We start from the raw sequence: 18,858 nt of genomic DNA, 5'->3' as shown, positions 1-18,858 counted from the left end.
AATAACTCTCCCTCCTTGTTCGACTTCAAAGCTGCCTCTTCTAACTCCATAAAAAGACTTCCATCCAAACTTAAACCATGCTCTAATGCTCCTGACAACATTCCCTCTGCCTTCCTAAAATGTGCTGCTGATGCCTTAGCTCTCCCAATCAGTATTATAATCAACAGATATAGTAAGGAATCTTACGTCTCTAAACTCTGGCGCTCAGCCTATATTCTTCCCCTTCATAAAGGAGGCAAAAACACCAGTATCTCTAACTTCCACCTTATCTCTCTGCTCTCCCCAATCTCTAAAATCATTGAAAAGTGCATTCACCTTCAACTTATGCCTTACCTGGCCCCAAACAATCTTCTTACACCTACACAACATGGTTTCTGCCCAGGTCATAGTACTATAACTGCTCTACTCTCTTTCTTAGAAACAGTCAATCTAGCCCAAGACTCTGGACATCTAGTTTCTACTGTTCTGCTCGATCTGTCCAAAGCATTCGACACTGTTTCATACGAACACCTTCTTTATCACCTCTCAAAGCTCCATCTCTCCCCAAACACTATATCCTGGTTCTCCAGTTACCTGTCAGATAGAACTCAGGCAGTCAAATGGAAGTACTCTACCTGTTCCTTCTTACCTACCCCAACTGGCGTACCACAGGGATCTATCCTAGGGCCCATACCACAGGGATCTATCCTAGGGCCCATACCACAGGGATCTATCCTAGGGCCCATGCTTTTCAATATCTTCATAAACAACTTTCATGCTGCCATTCCTGATTCCAAAATTATTCAATATGCAGATGATTCTACCTTAGTCTGCTCTGCCTCTAACCTCTCAGAATTGCTGTCTAAAACACAAACTGCCTTCTCAACCACCGAAAATTGGATGCGTCAAAACCACCTCTCTCTCAATGCAAACAAATCAAAAATTCTACTTTTCCCTCCCACAAAGTCATTCTCCTACAACAAAAATGCCTTCAAAGTGCTAAGTCAAACTAATTCAGCTATAGAAGTGGTTCCTTCCGCTAAACTGCTTGGTATTACTATTGACGAACATCTCAAATTCGATATCCATATTCAACAAAATATTAAGAAAACCCACCAAAAGCTAGGTATGCTGTATAGGTATTACTATTGACGAACATCTCAAATTCGATATCCATATTCAACAAAATATTAAGAAAACCCACCAAAAGCTAGGTATGCTGTATAGGAACAATCGCTTCCTCTCTTATACTACGAGGAATACTCTAGCCACCACTTATCTACTGCCTTCTTTATTATATGGAGCCCCCCTGCTAACTAACCTATCCTCTATTTCCTCCAAACTAGAAAACTGCTGTAATAAAATCTCAAAATTTGCTACCAAATCTAAACCTTCTACCCATCACTGCCTTTACCCTAAGATCCCTAAAGTGGCTTGAACTCCCAAACTACTTAGACTTCCTCCAACTCACCACTGCACACAGACTTGTATATCACCCAAGTGTCCAGCGCTAACTAATATCCTCCCCCATTACACTCCCAATAGAACTCTCAGATCCGAGCATCAAAACCTAATTGCTGTTCCCAAACCCAAAAGTACAGCAGGCCAACTTCTCCTCGCTGTCTCGCTAGGCAAAAAATGGAATTCCCTTCCTCCCTCTCTAACCATCCCAAACGTATAAAACTTCAAAACTCAGCTTACCAAACACCTGGCCACAAAATGGAAATGCAGTTGCCACCATCCAACCTAATCTTCCTTAGTCCATTCCCCTGGGGGGTTTTCCCACTCTGGTTCCTAAGCCCTCAACAACTCTCCTTCAGCTATGCTCCTGGGGGTTTTGCCCCTCAGGTTCCTAAGACCTCAATGACTCTCCTTCTGATATGCTCCCACGAGCATTTTCTAAGCTCTCCCTTCTCCATTAGCTATCAATAACTATCAATACAATAACAATAGCTATCAATAATCTCAATAACTCTCCTTCAGCTATGCTCCCATGAGCATTTTCTTTGCTCTCTTTTCTCCATTAGCTGCTTATTTCTTATGGTTCAACATTGTAAATATTGTATATAGCTTTCCATTACTGATTCTTTTCTGAAATTGAGCATGTATAGTGTATCCTCATTAAAAGTATGTATATAAAACATCTTCTCACCTAATATCTGAGTGTGCACACTAAAGAAAATGTATAAACAATAAGTCCACGCTCAATGCTTTTCTGCTTATTATGCATATTTTCAAGGTACTTACTTGTAACTGTTTCCATATTATGTAAGAGTGACATCCGTGTGTTTCTGTACCTTATCTGTGTTATGTATTTTGGAGGTTTTCTCCCCGGGCCTCCACTGAAAATGGGTCACTCTGACCCAGTGGACTTCCCCTGGTAATCACACTGGAAATAAATAATAAATAAATAAATTAATGGGTTCCCAGACAGACTCATGTCCCTCAAGCCATGTTTCTTCAGGGTCACTGGAAAAACTAGCTTGAGTTTTCAAAGGGGGGAGAGATGTGATGATGTGAGGTATTGGCAGCTAAGACAGGAGAAGTAGGGCATTGGATGTGTAACATATGCCAGCACAGCTAGCTGGAGTTTTGTAAAGAATTATATATAATTTGTATATCAAACTGATTTGTACAGGTGCTTGTGTTGAAAATGTACTCGTAGTGAGTCCTGCTGGACAGAAAAGAAGTACACCTGTGTGTCAGACTGTATTGTAACTGTTGAACTGAATATATTGTAACAGAGGATACTAGAAGAGAAAAGGTTAATCTCAGTCCAGCTAACTTTGAAACATAGTCTGACATTAAATTACCTGGCTTAGGCCATAAAGATAGTATCTTACAGTTCTGTTTGCAGCCAGAGATGAAATGTCTGTTTAAACCAGGACTAGGAATCCTACTGTATTGTCCTTAGGGGTGAACTAATTGCTACCCTGGAAGGGTGGAACTTTTGAAATGGTTTTATAGCTTCCAGATGCTATAACACATCTTAACAAAATTATGTGTGTGTGTATTATGACACATAAGTACTAGATTCTGGTTTAGTTTCTAGTAAAGGGGATAGTGTGGGAACCAGAGTCAGATGACCAGATGTATGTGATGTCATTCTGTAATCTAGCACTGAAATGATGTTTTAATACTAGATGAACAGACGTCTTTGGACAGTTTGTTTTTTGAAACCTGACAAAGAAGGAAGACCATTCACCCAGTTCATCTTGACTTGCTTTATAAGTAACCAGGGAATAGTAATTATTTAGATCAGTCAGGAAAATATAGTGAGATTAGTTAAATACTGTTCTTCTGTAACTGTGGAATCTATCCATCTATGTTATTTTTAATATTTCCTATGACTGATACTTTGGTGTTTATTGTAAATGCATATTTAATATGTTCATGTTCTTTTATTATTAAATATATTTAAACCTTTCATCGTGGCTGGTCTTTTAGAGAATATGTTAACCTTTGAGAGTGCTTACATTTATTTGGTGACAATGTGGCCACTCCTGAAAGCCTTGCTGCATTGGTCAAACACTACAATTTGCATTAGTATTCATTTTTATCAGTATAATTGGGTAGTTTTGTAAGAGCCTAAGAGTAGCTGGCTTTGGAGTGTTCTGGTGGTGGTGGACCTACCTTATAGTTTGGGCATAACTGGTAAATCTGTGCCAGCCTTTCCCAGGTGTGTGTGTGTGTGTGTGTGTGTGTGTGTGTGTGTGTGTGTGTGTGTGTGTGTGTGTGTGTGTGTGTGTCTGTGTGTGTATGTGTGTTTGCATGTGTGTGTGTGTTTGTGTGTGTGTGTGTGTGTGTGTGTGTGTGTGTGTGTGTGTGTGTGTGTGTGTGTGTGTGTGTGAAACTCAAATCTCAGATAGTATATGTGTCAGCTACCCACTTGGAGCAGGGACACAGAGAGAGTGGTGGAGGACTTGGCTTGGAATACTCGGCTGAGGACTGAACTCTATAGCTGTGTCAATGTGGAATCTTATTGGGGGCCTGGAGAAAGAGAGAAACCCAGCCCCCAGACTGTGTGTGTTCCTTGTGTGCTCTTAAGGGAAATTGTGCTGGGTGCAGAGAGCTGCATGTGAAAATACTATGTGTATCTATTTCTGTTCCAAGTGAACATCCCTCACCAGTGTCAGTGTAAGGGTTGAGGCTTCTTGATTACTGTCCCAGAAGAGGGCACATCACCATACCCTTTGGAAAGTTGGCTATCCTGCAAAATTACCTCATTTACAACACACCCCTAAGAGTGGACCAGTGGTCAGGGATTTGGAGAAATATGTCTATAGTAACTTAGCCTTCCACCAATGTGTGTCTAAAGAGACCTTGAATTGGGTGACACACTGATGCAGTGGTTAAGAGTTGTCACCTCACAACAAGAGGATCTCCAGTGCAGGTCTCGGCTGGGGTGCCTTCTGTATGGAGTCTGCATGTCCTCCTTGCATTTACGTGCGTTTCCTCCTGGTGGTCTGGTTTCCTCCCATATTTCAAAGACATGCATCTGGAGCGGGCCTCTGCTGGAAAATGACCTCTGTAACCGTTGGACTTTCCTGTTAAATGTTAAATAAGTAGTAAGGGAATCATTTTATGTTGCTCAACTTATAAGCAAGGACTTGGCATCCAGATCCAATGAGGTCATCATTCCTTTGTGTTCAGCCCTCTTCAGTCCTATCATTGAATACACTGCCCCCTTTAGTATGTACCTGACCAGGCACATGCAACTACTAGAACATCCACAGGGGTTCCATACAAAAAGAATACAGAATGTAAACAACATGCCTTGTGTAGATCACTTCAAAGCCCTGTCTCTATATTCTGTTTGCTACAGACTGTTGAGAGGCAGTCTGTGCCTGGCATACAAGGCATCCTTGGATCCCACTCTAATGGATCTTTGCACATATAGATTACAGGGGTATGATGACTTTTTTGGATGTTGAGGATATTCCCTTGGAAATTAACTAGGACAGATAGGAGGATTTCCTGACTGTGGTGGAAACATGTTCCTAAGAGCAAGAAAGTTGTCTGCATAAACACTAAAGTCTTTTATGACCATATTTGTCTGAAAAAGAGAACAATTTGTAACATATGAGATGGGAGCAGCTTTTCCGCTAAATGTTGTTATGCTGCACTTTGTGTTTGATTTGAGAATGTCATTGATACATTAGGTATGTACATACTCCAGCCCTTGCTGGAGCAATTTAATATCCATGAATGAGTTGATTTCACTGCCCAAGTTGCAATCATTAGCATTTCTGGGAAATTAGATTGGATTGGATGTTTGCAAAATAAATGCCAAACATAAGAGGAGCTAGCAGTGATTTCTGTGATACCCCACTAGTTATTGTTTGTGTTCAGAGATGGTACAAGCAACTTTCACATCTTGGGATCTGTTGGATAGCCAGTTTGCAAGACAGTGGACAACATGCAGGTTTACATACCAGTGTGAGGGATAGTGTCAAAATAGTAGTGTGGGGAGATAGTGTAAGGTGGACAGGGGGGTATTTTGTTTAGATAAACCTGTGAGATCTAAACAAACAGCAAATGCCTCATGGGAATATCTGGCAGAGGTTTCTGCACCAAATGAGTTCACCTGTTCCATGCTGAGTTCAACTGAATTTGGAGTGAGGATTTTTATGGGTCATTAAGTCTATATAAATTGTGTTCAGGATCTTGTACTTTGAAGTAATAGCTAGAGACAGTAGTCATTGCCTGTCACTGGATAACCCTTGGACCCACTGGTGCATATCAGTAGTGAGAGTAGCTGTTATTACTTGAAGAAAGTAACCTTCCATGCAATGTGTGTAGAGGGATATCCTGAGTCATCCAAGATGTACTATGAAGCCAGAAAAGTAGCAGTAACACTAATTGCTGAAGTGAAAACTTGGGCATGAGAAGAGTTTGGAGCATCCTTGACAGAAGATTATCATTGAGATTCTGGCAAACCATTTTGTGCTACAGGAGCGAAAGAGGACCTTTGTCAGCTTATGGTAAGCAAGACATGGTGAAACAATGGCCACTCCTTGGAAAGCTTATGGAGAATTCTTTAACATACTGGATATGCTTTCTTATCAAGTGACTGAAATCTTTGTTGGGTCGGGGTAATTTCTGTAACAAAGTCACTGCAGTGGTCAAATCCGTAGTAATGATATTGTTGTGGATGTGGCTGAGTCTACAGGGTTGGAATAACATGACTAATGGACCTCTGCCCTTTAAGATGAAATGCAGGGACAGCACCTCTGTAATGTAAAACTGGTGTGATGATGTCCATCTTTAAGAAAATGGACCATATTCCTTTAAAAAAAATACCACATTGTTGCAAACTACGGTTAATAGTTGAACCTTGGATTTAGGAGACTGTATGCCTTGGCGTATACTTTGAGAGATCTCTGCAGTAGAGGGGCAAACCATAATATGAAATCCTTGCATACATGCAATGACAGCTGTCTGCATTCTTGATATTAAATTGTATTTCTTTGTGGTGGGTTTTGTAGTCCACAAACCATGCATTTTACTATCAATACTGCTTGTGATTTTTTTACATAGAGGGTATCAGGACACATCCATTTAGTAGGTTGTTCAATTTTAGGACCTGTAGATTGCACCTGTGCTGTCTGCAAATGTCCTTTTGGTTTCGTCTGACCGTGATCTGAAACACACGTTGAGAGTGTTGGCAAATGTGAATATGGCAATAATTAGTGCTTAGAATGATGTGACTAGGTTATAGTACTGGAAAAGGGTGGATTGCTGTCTTTAGGTGGAAGTAGTGAAACTACTGCTGTTACTGGAGACGTTTCTGAATACCTTGGGATTTTATTCAAGAGTGAAGACAAAGGGTAGAGTGAGACTGAAGAACAGACTGGGCAGTGGCTTCATTCTTCTGATTGATAAAATGATCACTGGTGGGGAAGTAAGAGCCTAGTTTACTGGTCAGTCTGTACCCCAGTCCTTGATTGTGGTCACAAGCTGAGGGTGGTGACCAAAAGAACAAGATCTTAGGTACAAGCTGTGAAAATGAGATTTCTCTGCAGAGTCACTGGACTTGTTCTTTATGACAAAAGAGGGAGCTCAATGATCTAGGACAGTCCTGGACTATAGCCGCCGTTACTTCAACTCAAAAGAATTCTACTAATGTGGTCTGGACATCTTATAAGTATGTCTCCTAGGTTGCTTCTTTTTGAGTTGTTTTATGAATAGTAGGTCAAGGCCACAGTGCAGACCCAAACACAGGAATGTTTCAGAATAAAATGGATTAATTGGCTGGTTAAATCAGAAGCTTGATCTGTCCTGATTAGTCGTTATGACTCTTAATAGAACTAGTAGGTAACTGACTAAGTGTATGACCTAAATGATTTTTTTTAAAGAAAATGTATATCTAAATAGCAAGGTATGACTAGAGATTATTTTGATTTTCTAGTCAGTCAGATTCCTGTTGATGTGAACTAGGTGCCATATTGTCTACATGCACTGATTCATTTGATCAATAGCTTTAAGTATTGGGAATATGTCATGCTGTTATGTTAGCTCAATTTAGTTTCTAATATAGTTTTACATTGGCATATGTAATTTATTTTGTTTGCCAACCTTTGATGTAAAATTACCCCTCTGTCACTGGTTTATATTAGCAGTGTAACTGGAAACAAATGGGGATAAGCGTACAAATTCCTGTTTTTTTCCAATTTCTCTGGTCTGTAGAAAATAATGAGACAGCTTGTAATTTACTACTTTCATAATATTGAACAACATTGCTGCAATAAAAATCGCTTGCAAAAGGCAATACAGTTTCAAGGCATCCTGACTCTGTTTTTGCTGTAAGTTCTGAATAAAAGTTTATCATTTGTTGAGGTACACAGTTACTGGCATGTAATATAATAGAGCAATATGACTCTGATTTTTTTTTTTGAAATCACAAACCTCAGGGTTGGGAGGGTGGCCTAATGGTTAAGGTGTTTGCCTTACAAACACAAAGTGTAGGGTTTGAATCTCACAAGGGATAATTGGCTAGGCTTAAAATGGCTCGCAAGGGCAGTTAGCCTAGTACTAACCTATGAACCTATGCCTCTGTGATATATATTTGACTGAAGTGTATTAATTAGTGCATTAATGAAAATTTTTTGAAACTTTGATGGTTTATGATACTGTGTAATTTCTGAGACCTTGGCAGCTCTAATCTTTCTAAATTATCTTTTAGCCAGGCATGCTGTCAGTGGGAACCCAACCTGTGAGCCTTTCCCACCAGAGATGCAAATGGCCACATTTGGTAAGTAACATGTTAAACATGAATGTATACTTCTTTGTTAATCTTAAACTACCTCTTACCTCAAACTGTTTACTGGGACCTGTAATGATATCAGGGTATGCTGAGTAATGCTACCATAGCTAAAGCTATACGTAGTTTAACTAACCCTAATCACAATATTAGCTTGTTTGTACCAAGCTGAACTGAGGGGGACCACCAGCCACAACTCTGAGCTGAGATACCAGATGACTAGAGGCTTCTGAGCTTCCAAAAAACATAAATTGCCTGTTTTTTTTGCTATTTTATACTATTCACTGCACTTTTTTATTGCCTGCCACCTACTTTTATACTGTATTTATTTACTGTGTACTAAACTGCACTGCTGTATTGCAATTGTCTGCATTACTGTGCCTGTTAAATCAAATTTTATTGCTGTTTTCACTGTTTACAAAGCTCTTTTTGCTATTTTCACTTTTTTAAAGCTATCTGTTTTGCTTGTTCTGGTTATCCCTCCTGTGCTTATTTTCTGCTGTTTTAAACATTTTTTAGTGTCTCACTGCTATTTTTCTGTTGTGTTACACATTCTCTAGTGTTTCCCACTGGAAACTAGGGTAGCTAGTAGCTGTAGCATAGTCCAGATCCAGGCTTTCTGCTTTTGGGTCTGTTTGTACTGGTTTGTTTGTTCTGAGCACATTATCCAGGTCCTCTTGGATTGGGAGGGCCCTATCTGCACCTGAACGTTAATGAGAGGATTGTGCTTATTGGGACCTGTCTGGTAAAGGGAGGCCGGTGTTGGGCTTGGAATAAGTAGCCTCATTGGTCCTTTTGAATCTTTTTAAAGTTTTTTTTTCAAGTTTTTAGCTTCTGGTATTTAGGCCCTGTAGGTTTCTGCTTGTTTGGTCATCTTGCAGCACCGCTCACTGACGCATAATTGTGCACTAACACCAGACAGTTAAATTTAAGAATTTTTCCCTAAAACCCAGGCAGAAATATCCATTCACTGAACTCCTCCGTGATTGATTCTAAAAAGCCACCCCCTAGTGACAGCAGTCTTCAATCTAGCATTATGGACAGTTGGACTACCCTTGTTTCTCCTGCCAACCTTGTTGACTTGGGTCTCTTGAGGCAGTGTAGCAATTGCCTCATGTACAACAACAACCCTCTACTAATAACTCACTCTAGTACTGAGTGCGAGAGATGGATCTACACCAAGAAACTTGAATACATACTCTCTCACTCAAAACAGTAACATGGAAAAGGTTGCCAACTCACCCACTACTACATGTGCACATAGTACTACTACTCATACACATAGTATGCATCAAACATGGACATCTACATATGCAGGGGTTCTCTTGAAAAACTTACCAAAACACCAGAGACCTCCAAAACACAAGACTGCTACAACTAACACAATCCCCACAGCACCCATGACACATAAAAATACCAGTGTCTCACCCACCAAACCCGTAAGGCGTAACACTCAAAAAAACAAATCTTCTCGTCATTGGAGACTCATTAGTGAGACACACGGATATCTCATTCATCAGGTTGGACAAAGAGTCAGCTGCCTGTCCGGTGCCAGGATTCATCAGATCACGCATGCACTCAGGTGTCTCAGTAACAAGCACCATTTTGACTCTGTCATAGTTCATGTTGGTGTGAATGACCTGAGATGTGCCTCAGTGGACTATATGAAGAGAGACATGATTAAGCTCTGAGTATGTGTCTCAGGCAGGTATGTCCCTAGCCTTGAGCATCACACTGCCCTCACCTAGAATTATGCCACAGTATAAACAAAAAATGATTGATTTCAATAGTTGGCTTAGTTTTTGATGTCATTCAAAGGGGATCCAGTTCCTGTCAGCCTGGTAAGCCATGGTCAACAAACCTTACTGCTTTGCCAGAGACGGTTTGCACCTGGCACCTCTAGGCTTTCAGCTGCTTGCAAAGGCTTTTGCCTTCCCCATAGTGCTTTTTTAGGCAAGATCTCAAAAACAACATTACCAACATGAAATTAACCAATCAAAGCAAAGTAAGGGTCATACTGCTAAATGCTAGGAGCTTAAACCAAAAACTACACTTCCTGGAAGCACTTCTAACACTACAAGATGTAGCTATCTGTGCAGTCAAATAAACCTGGTTCAAGGCCTCAGAGTACACCAGCCTTGCAAGGCTACAATAGCTTTCACACCTTTAGACCTCAAAATGAACATATGAAAACCAAACAAGGCGGAGATTCAGTCTATATTAGAGATAAATTCACCTCCTATCTAGCTAGAGTGAAAAACTCCATGGAGTTACTCCAAGTCCAGTTTATGATGGGTAAGACCACCATTCAAATCATAGCCAGTTATAGATCCCCCTACGTGGGTCATGAAGCCTACTTGACCAAACTGGAGACAATCCAAATTTACTGAACATGCTGGTTATGGGGGATTTTAATTATCCCACCATCAACTGGGAAAACTACACTAGCCGTAACTCGCTAGTGCAAAAGTTCCTTGACTTTGTTAATTCAAATGGTCTGGAAGAAATTGTCCAGACCCTGACAAGAGGAGCAAATATTCCAGATCTGATCCTCACAAACATGTCAAACAGATGCACTGCCGCAACTGTTGGGACCCTCATTAGTTAAAACTGACCACAAATTAGTCACATTTGAGCTGGCACTAACACAAGAACTCACAAAAGGTGAAATCAGACTAAAATACTTCACCAAGGCAAACTATACCCTCTTAGGTGAAGGTATAAAGTATTCCAAGCCCCACCCCAAGCTGGAAGTGGTAACTGCACTGAAGCTTACACTAAAGCCTTGTACAATCACTTGCATAAGTGTATAAACAGGTCTGTAGGAGAAGGAATCAAAGCCAGAGCCCCAAGTAAATTAAGCTGCCATGGTGGACATCTTGCATCAACAAACTTTACAGTAAATGCAAAACGTTGCTGTCCAAGAAAACAGACGAGGCCTCAACAAAGGAAATGCACCTTCCTCAGCCTTAATAGGCAAATAAGACAACTTGTCAAATCCTCCAAGGGCTACTGTGAGAGAAGCTTAGCAACTACAGCCAAGGATAAACATAAGGCTTTTTACAGCTATGTGTGTAGCCTAAAAGGTAGGACCCAAGCATGTGCAGAACTAGTGGCCAACGGTATCACACACACTGACCCCACAGAGATAGCAAACCTGGTAGCGGATAGGTTTGGTGAAAATTTCATTCCCTTATCCCCTTCTAACTTATCACAAACTTTCCCACAACCCCCCCACCCACCCACCCTACATATCTGAAGAGCAGGTCATCAAAGCCTTCTCCAAGGGAAAAATCACAGTCTCTGTGGGAGCAGATGACAACCCAGCTTGTTTTAAACAGGCTAAAACATGAACTAGCATGACCACTAAGTACAATTTTCAATCATAGCCTAACCACAGACTTTGTTCCTGTGGAATGAAGAACAGCAACAGTTATTCCTCTCCACAAAGGTGGCCTAGCAGCAGACCCAGGGAGTTACAGACCCAATAAGCCTGACAAGCCTCATCTGTAAGGCCATGGAACTTATCATTACGGACCTCTTAAATAGGGATAGGTGACCTCCAAACCCTAGATCCTACCTAATTTGGCTTCATCAAGGGCAGACCCTGCCTGTTAAATCTAGTGGATTTCTTAGAAAATGTGACCATGGCCATTGACGAAAGCAAATATGTGCACATAGCATACCTCAACTTTCAACACAGTCCCACATTCAGGCATTACTTATAAACTTAGCAAACTGAATGTAAACCCCTTTGTTGTAAGATGGGTTGCCAACTGGCTCACAAACCAGACACACACTGTCAAAGTAGGCGACTCCACATTAACCAGCAGACCTGTTACCAGTGAGGTGCCACAGGGGTTGGTCCTGGGTCCTCTACTGTTTGGTATATACTTCTCAGAAGTCCAGGTCAAAACTAAGGGGTTGTGGCTGACCCACTTTTGCAAACAACTGCAAACTAGGTACAATCATTGACTCCCCAAATGATGTCAATATACTCAAGGAGAGTCTCACGCAGACCAGTGACTGGTGTATTAGTCATGGTCTCAAACTGAATGCAATGAAATGCATCATCATTCCTTCAGCACAAACAATAACAATGCCCTAAGTATCCACAAAGTGGTAAGGGACCTGGGATTACAAGTTGACTGCTACCTTAACTTCCGGCCACCATGTGTCTACTGTAGCAAGGAAAGCTTTCTATGTAGCACACTTGATTAGTAAAGGCATTACTTTGAGAACAAAAGAGGTTATAACCCCTGTAGTATACTCAGCATTTATCCAGCCCATAATTGAGCATAACACCCCATTCAGCATGTATCGTACAAAGCACCTGCAGCTACTGTAGAGACCTCAGAGGTTTCTAACAAAGAAGATCAAGGGGCTGTAGTATGTGCCATACACAGACTGGCTAAAGTCCGTGTCACTATACTCCATGTTGTATAGACTTCCTAGGGGGACTTATGCCTGGCCTACAGAGCAATCCAAGACCTAAACCTAATAAACTTGCTGCATATCCATAAATCAAACGGGACTAGGGCTAACCATTCCAGAGACTTAAATATGGCCTGCGACTTAAATAGGACATGCTGGAGGGACAGCTTGATCTCCCAGTGACTGGTGTGTTTTTGGAACAGGCTACCAGTTCATGTGAAACAGAACACCTCTATGACACTGTTTAAGAGGAACTTGGACGAGTGGATGAGACTCTGTACCGGAGATAGTACCCACAACCCTCCCGGACATGGACAGCCATCACTAAATGCAGTCTTGGTTATTGACTATTATTTCTATGGCATTACATTGGGATGAAATGGCTAGGCTTAAAATGACCTCCAGGTTGATAGCCTAGTAATCTTCTATGATCCTATAACAGTAGTGTCCTCTAACATCAGCTGTAGTTGGTAACACATCACATTGACATCATGTTATGCATTATTGCTGTTGTGCTGTAGTGATGTCTGTTTCACACCTAGGACAGCATTTTAATATTTGATGGTCCGTTCTCTTGTATATCCCAAAAAATAATGTGACTGTAAGTATTGGCCTTAATGTGACTCAAGCTGCTTTCTGTGACTCCATTGCTTAATAGCAAATGTTATTTAAACTTGTAATTTATACTGTAGCTTTAGCAAGGAGCTATAGCTCTCTTGCTTTTGTTACCTTGTTTTTCAGATAGCTGCCAACAGTATCCTGTTTGTTTGGAAATGGGCTTAAAGATATCCAGTTTTATGCCACCATTCTCTTATGTTGTTTTGCCCTTATGAGCCTGTGTAGTGTTGGAACTAGAATCCTGAACATGTCTTCCTCCAAAACCTATTATTTTGAGCTCATCCCATGTAAACTGAAATAAACTAGATGGTGCCAAGCTCATCGGAGTCTTATTACTGCATATCCACTTAGGCGGTACATATGCTCCACTGACATACTGTTGCCTGAAATTCACTTGTGGTCATACAAGATTATTTATGAAAATAATGAAAAAAATGTTCACAACTTCTCTTGTGCCTTTCTTAGAAATTTACCACATACTTTACAGCTTAATGTGTGTGACGGCCTAGTTATTCTTGTGGAATTTTGTACCTCTGTTGCTGTAAGCCAAGCCATTATTTACTTACTCAGTGGCATTCTTATGAACTGCTTCTGATTTCCTTAACATGTTTACTGTCAGTGCTTACAAGCATTCACACTTTCTAGGTAAGGGTTCCTTTTGTTGCTAAATTTGGTAGTGTTCCAGCCCATTCTTGTTAGTTTTGAGATGGTTGGTAGTGGCATTTGTAACTTATAATGAACCCCTGCTTCTCTGTTTTAAATAACCAGATGTGCTTTAACAGACTATCACCTCTCTTGTGGTTGATGATAAATGTGGAGATGAGATGGAATAATTGGAGAAGGGGGGGGGGGGTACAAAACATTTTTAGTCCAAAGTCACTAACTTGTAAGACTGAACAATGAAATCATACTGCAGAGGATAAAGGATTTTTAAGGAGTTAGTGGGGTTGATTCTGAAGGCTGAAAGAAAGAAAGGGGAGTAAATAAGATACAGCTTAAGAATTAAAGGGAGTATCGTAAAGGGAAGGTGTTCCTGATTAGCTGATGATTACAAAAGATAGCAGTGAAGTAATGGTCTTCCCACTGGATGATTTAGAATATGTATTCTATTTTAGGATGGCAGTTTGCACTCTTTCTAAGGATGGCTGCTGTTAAACTTTCATCAGTGTGTCTGCCAGTGGCAAAAACTTAAATAAATAAACAGCCCCATGCATCAAGAGTAAGTGAGCAAGAAAAGGACCAGAAATTGGGACTTCTGTTCCTCCAAGATGTTGAAGTAGCAGTTGGGGAGAACTGAATTTTAAAATAGTTGGAAATATACATATATTTTAAATACATTGACTCTATTTGGCTTTAACTAGTCAGTAAATATGCCTAGCTTCGGATGAATTCCTGACTATTATGTTAGTGGTCAAGATACTCCCCTCTGCTGGTCACATTGGAGAGCCAAGCAAAATGCGTCTGAGTGTAGCTATTCTATATTGATACTGGGGTTTTATACTCCTGATCTGTATTTTTTCCAGAACAAACATTAACACATTTTTTATTTTTTTTTAATTTTCTTACCCCCCATCCAGAATTCTTCATCTTAACACCCATTTGTACCTCAAGACTGTTTAGTTCCCTTTACTTGGAGATATGACTCACGGGCCTCACTGTCATTTGACCTATAATTCCAGACTTATGTTAAAAGTAGCAGTAATCACATAAAACATCACTGATGGCAACAATAAATAAATGGGTGTCATATTATTTCCTCCATATGCAAACAGTCACACACAGCAATTAAAGGATAGGAAATAAACACACAGTCACCAAATTTTGACAACCATGACTACAGAATATCCTCCCATTCCACTTACTATGTCCTTTTATAATAAGCAGCATATCTGTACCTATGCTGCTGACCTCTCAACTTTGAGGTTATGGCTATGGTGATGGATATGTTGAGGTTGCTATAGCACAGAACAGAGGTACCTGATTCACCACTATTGTAGCTTTGTAAAAGATAATGCACATACTGAACTTCATTATTTTTAACAGATGCTGCTGCATTTTTAAATATCTTTGCAGTATGCTTTGAAATGCCAATGATGCAACTTCTTCCTGCATAAGGTGTAGTGTGCCATACATTCAGAAACTGAAATGACGGCAAGTGCATGAGAAAACTGCGTGCAATTTCATTATGGTGCATTTATTTCTGTTTGCTTCAGTGACCAACATTAGTGAAAATGTTAGCTGTCTGAACAAATAAAATTAAATCTGTATTATAGTATCTTATGATCATTTATGAGATATGCATTCTAGGAGTACTGCATTTAAATCAATAAATTACATCAAGTTTTAGTACATACAATGAGAGTGTTTATAAGTACAACATAAAAAGTAATGCTTATAAATGCTTTCTACAAAGTGTAACTTTTATAGGTACTGCACGTTGTTTAACTTTTAAAACTAGAATCAACTGTAAATAATTATGTTCCCATTATGTCTTACCAGTAATTTTATCAAGTAGAGTACCTTATAATTTGAGAAACACTGTCTGTAAAATATATTAACATTAAATGGGACATGAAAGTACAGTATGTTCAGATAAACTGTATAATTTTTAGCATTGCAGTGATAAACAATATTTGGGTGCCGTTTGTATTAGACGTACTGTTGACTTTCTGGGCTGTCATTTCATGTGAGAGTGATATCAGCAACCAAACCTTGTTTATTGCTAGACTGATGGGTATTTCAACAGATGACTATACCCTGGTCATTTATAGTTGTTTGAACTAAAGTATTCAAAATATCACTTAAGGGAATTTGCTTGACTGAGAGAGCAGGCACTTTATGATGAGTGATTGAAGCATTACATTGGGATCTGGATAATGCTAGTTTTCCTCTACCTTAGCATTATATGCCGCTATTTAGAAAAATGAAATTCCTTAGTTTTTTAAAAAACAGTTACATTGTCTTATGGATCTTTATTTTCCTTATCTTTTTGACAATGATGTTGTCTAATGATGGCTAAGTATTGCACTGTGCATGCTTGTGTCCACGTACATGATGACACTTGCAGAATGCATTAGTTTAGTGCAATCACTACTATTTCATATATATTAGTGGCTGTATATGATTTGAAAGTTATGCTGTGACATCTGGACAGAGGAAGGGGGACAAGGAGACATGGTGGTGGAATGAGGAAGTACAGGAGAGTATACAGAGGAAGAGGCTGGCGAAGAAGAAATGGGATTGTCAAAGAGATGAAGGAAGTAGACATGAGTATAAGGAGATGAGTCGCATGGCAAAGAGAGAGGTGGTGAAGGCTAAGGGTAAGGCATATGGAGAGTTGTATGAGAGATTGGACACTAAAGAGGGAGAAAAGGACCTGTACCAATTGGCTAGACAGAGGCACAGAGCTGGGAAAGATGTGCAGCAGGTAAGGGTGATAAAGGATAGTGAGGGAAACATACTCACAAGTGAGGAGAGTGTGTTGAGTAGATGGAAAGAGTACTTTGAAGGGCTGATGAATGAAGAGAATGAGAGAGAGAGAGAAGGTTGGATGATGTGGGGATAGTGAATCAGGAAGTGAAGCAGATTAGCAAGGAGGAAGCATGGACAACTATGAAGAGGATGAAGAATGGAAAGGCTGTTGGTCCAGATGACATACCAGTGGAAGCATGGATGTGCTTAGGAGAAATGGCAGTGGAGTTTTTAACCAGATTGTTTAAATGAAATCTTGGAAAGTCACAGGATGCCTGAGGAGTGGAGAAAAAGTGTTTTGGTACCGATTTTTAAGAATAAGGGTGATGTGCAGAGCTGTAGTAACTACAGAAGGATAAAACTGATCAGTCACAGCTTGAAGTTATGGAAAGAGTAGTGGAAGCAAGGTTAAGAAGGGAGGTATGATTAGTGATCAGCAGTATGGTTTCATGCCGGGAAAGAGCACTACAAATATGATGTTTGCACTGAGAGTGTTGATGGAGAAGTACAGAGAAGGTAAGAAGGAGATGCATTGTGTCTTTGTGGACTTAGAGAAAGCATATGACAGGGTGCCTAGAGAGGAGTTGTGGTGTTGTATGAGGAAGTCCGGCATGGCAGAGAAGTATGTAAGAGTGGTACAGGATATGTATGAGGGTAGTGTGACAGTGGTGAAGTCTGCAGTGGGATTAACAGATGTGTTTAAGGTGGAGGTAGGATTATATCAAGGATAAGCTCTGAGCCCTTTCTTATTTGCAGTGATGATGGACAGGTTGAGAGACGAGATCAGACAGGAGGCCCCATGGACTCTGATGTTTGCAGATGACATTGTGATCTGTAGTGAGAGTAGGGACCAGGTTGAGGAGACCCTGGAGAGGTGGAGATATGCTTTAGAGAGGAGAGGAATGAAGGTCAGCAGGGCTAAAACAGAATATATGTGTGTAAATGAGAGGGAGGGTAGAGGAATGGTGAGGATGCAGGGAGTAGAGTTGGTAAAGGTGGATGAGTTTAAGTACTTGGGATCAACAGTTCAGAGTAATGGTGAGTGTGGAAGAGAGGTGAAGAAGAGAGTACAGGCAGGGTGGAATGGGTGGAGAAGAGTGTCAGGAGTGATTTGTGACAGACTGGTACCAATAAGAGTGAAAGGGAAGGTCTACAAGAGGGTAGTGAGACCAGCTATGTTATATGTGTTGGAGACGGTAGCATTGACGAAAAGGCAGGAGTCAGAGCTGGATGTGGCAGAGTTAAAGATGTTAAGATTTGCACTGGGTGTGACTAGGATGGACAGGATTAGGAATCAGTATATTAGAGGGTCAGCTCAGATTGGACAGTTTGGAGACAAAGCAAGAGAAGCAAGATTGCGTTGGTTTGGACATGTGCTGAGGAGGGATGCTGGGTATATTGGGAAAAGGATGCTAAGGATAGAGCTGCCAGGTAAGAGGAAAAGAGGAAGGCCTAAGATAAGGTTTATGGATGTGGTGAGAGAGGACATGCAGGTGGCTGGTGTGAAAGAGCATGATGCAGAGGACAGGAAGAAATGGAAACAGATGATCCGCTGTGGCGACCCCTAATGGAAACAGCCGAAAGAAGATGATGATGATGCTGTAATTGTAACACTTTTTTAATAAAATATTGAGTATTTAGAATTTTTGCCACAAAAGGTACAACAGCCACCAAATAAGCTGGTATAAAACGTGTAATTCATATAATGTTTGTGGGCAAACAAAAATGATGGGAATTTTTGTGTTTCATTAGCCACTCTGAAATACAGATTACTTTGGCTGCTTAACTCCTTTCCATGAGTAATACAGGATTTATCATATGGAATGCTGATCTGATTGCCCAATCAGTGCTTATGTTTTAGATTGTTAAATAGTTCATTTGTGTAATGTGATCTTAAAAATAACCAGAGTGAGAGCTTAGAGGAGAAATGCTGAATTTAGCCACAATCCTTTGGGTAAATGCAATATTTACATACATGAACAGTTTAGAGAAGCTAAGTCAGACAACCTGCTTTAGGGAAATGGGAGAAACCCAAAGCACCCATTGAAAACCCAAACGTTGAAAAATAGAACAAGCAAACCACACATAGACAG

General features: G+C 40.3%; 1 protein-coding gene across 2 annotated transcripts in view; it reads left to right on the top strand.

Moving 5' to 3' along the window:
* Window positions 1-18,858, top strand: part of MSRA (methionine sulfoxide reductase A) — a 1,315,681-nt gene that overhangs the window by 325,212 nt on the left and 971,611 nt on the right. For both annotated transcript variants that reach the window (XM_044059981.1, XM_044059982.1), the window contains one exon: window positions 8,165-8,233. In XM_044059981.1, coding sequence (XP_043915916.1) covers window positions 8,165-8,233 — 69 coding nt within the window. The remainder of the gene's footprint in view (window positions 1-8,164; window positions 8,234-18,858) is intronic.

This window comes from Protopterus annectens, chromosome 1.part2, assembly GCF_019279795.1.
Source record: "Protopterus annectens isolate FY-2018-M chromosome 1.part2, PAN1.0, whole genome shotgun sequence".
In the NCBI taxonomy this organism is placed as follows: domain Eukaryota; kingdom Metazoa; phylum Chordata; order Ceratodontiformes; family Protopteridae; genus Protopterus; species Protopterus annectens.
Note: the sequence above shows the minus strand (reverse complement) of the source record. Positions and strands in the feature narration are given on the sequence as shown.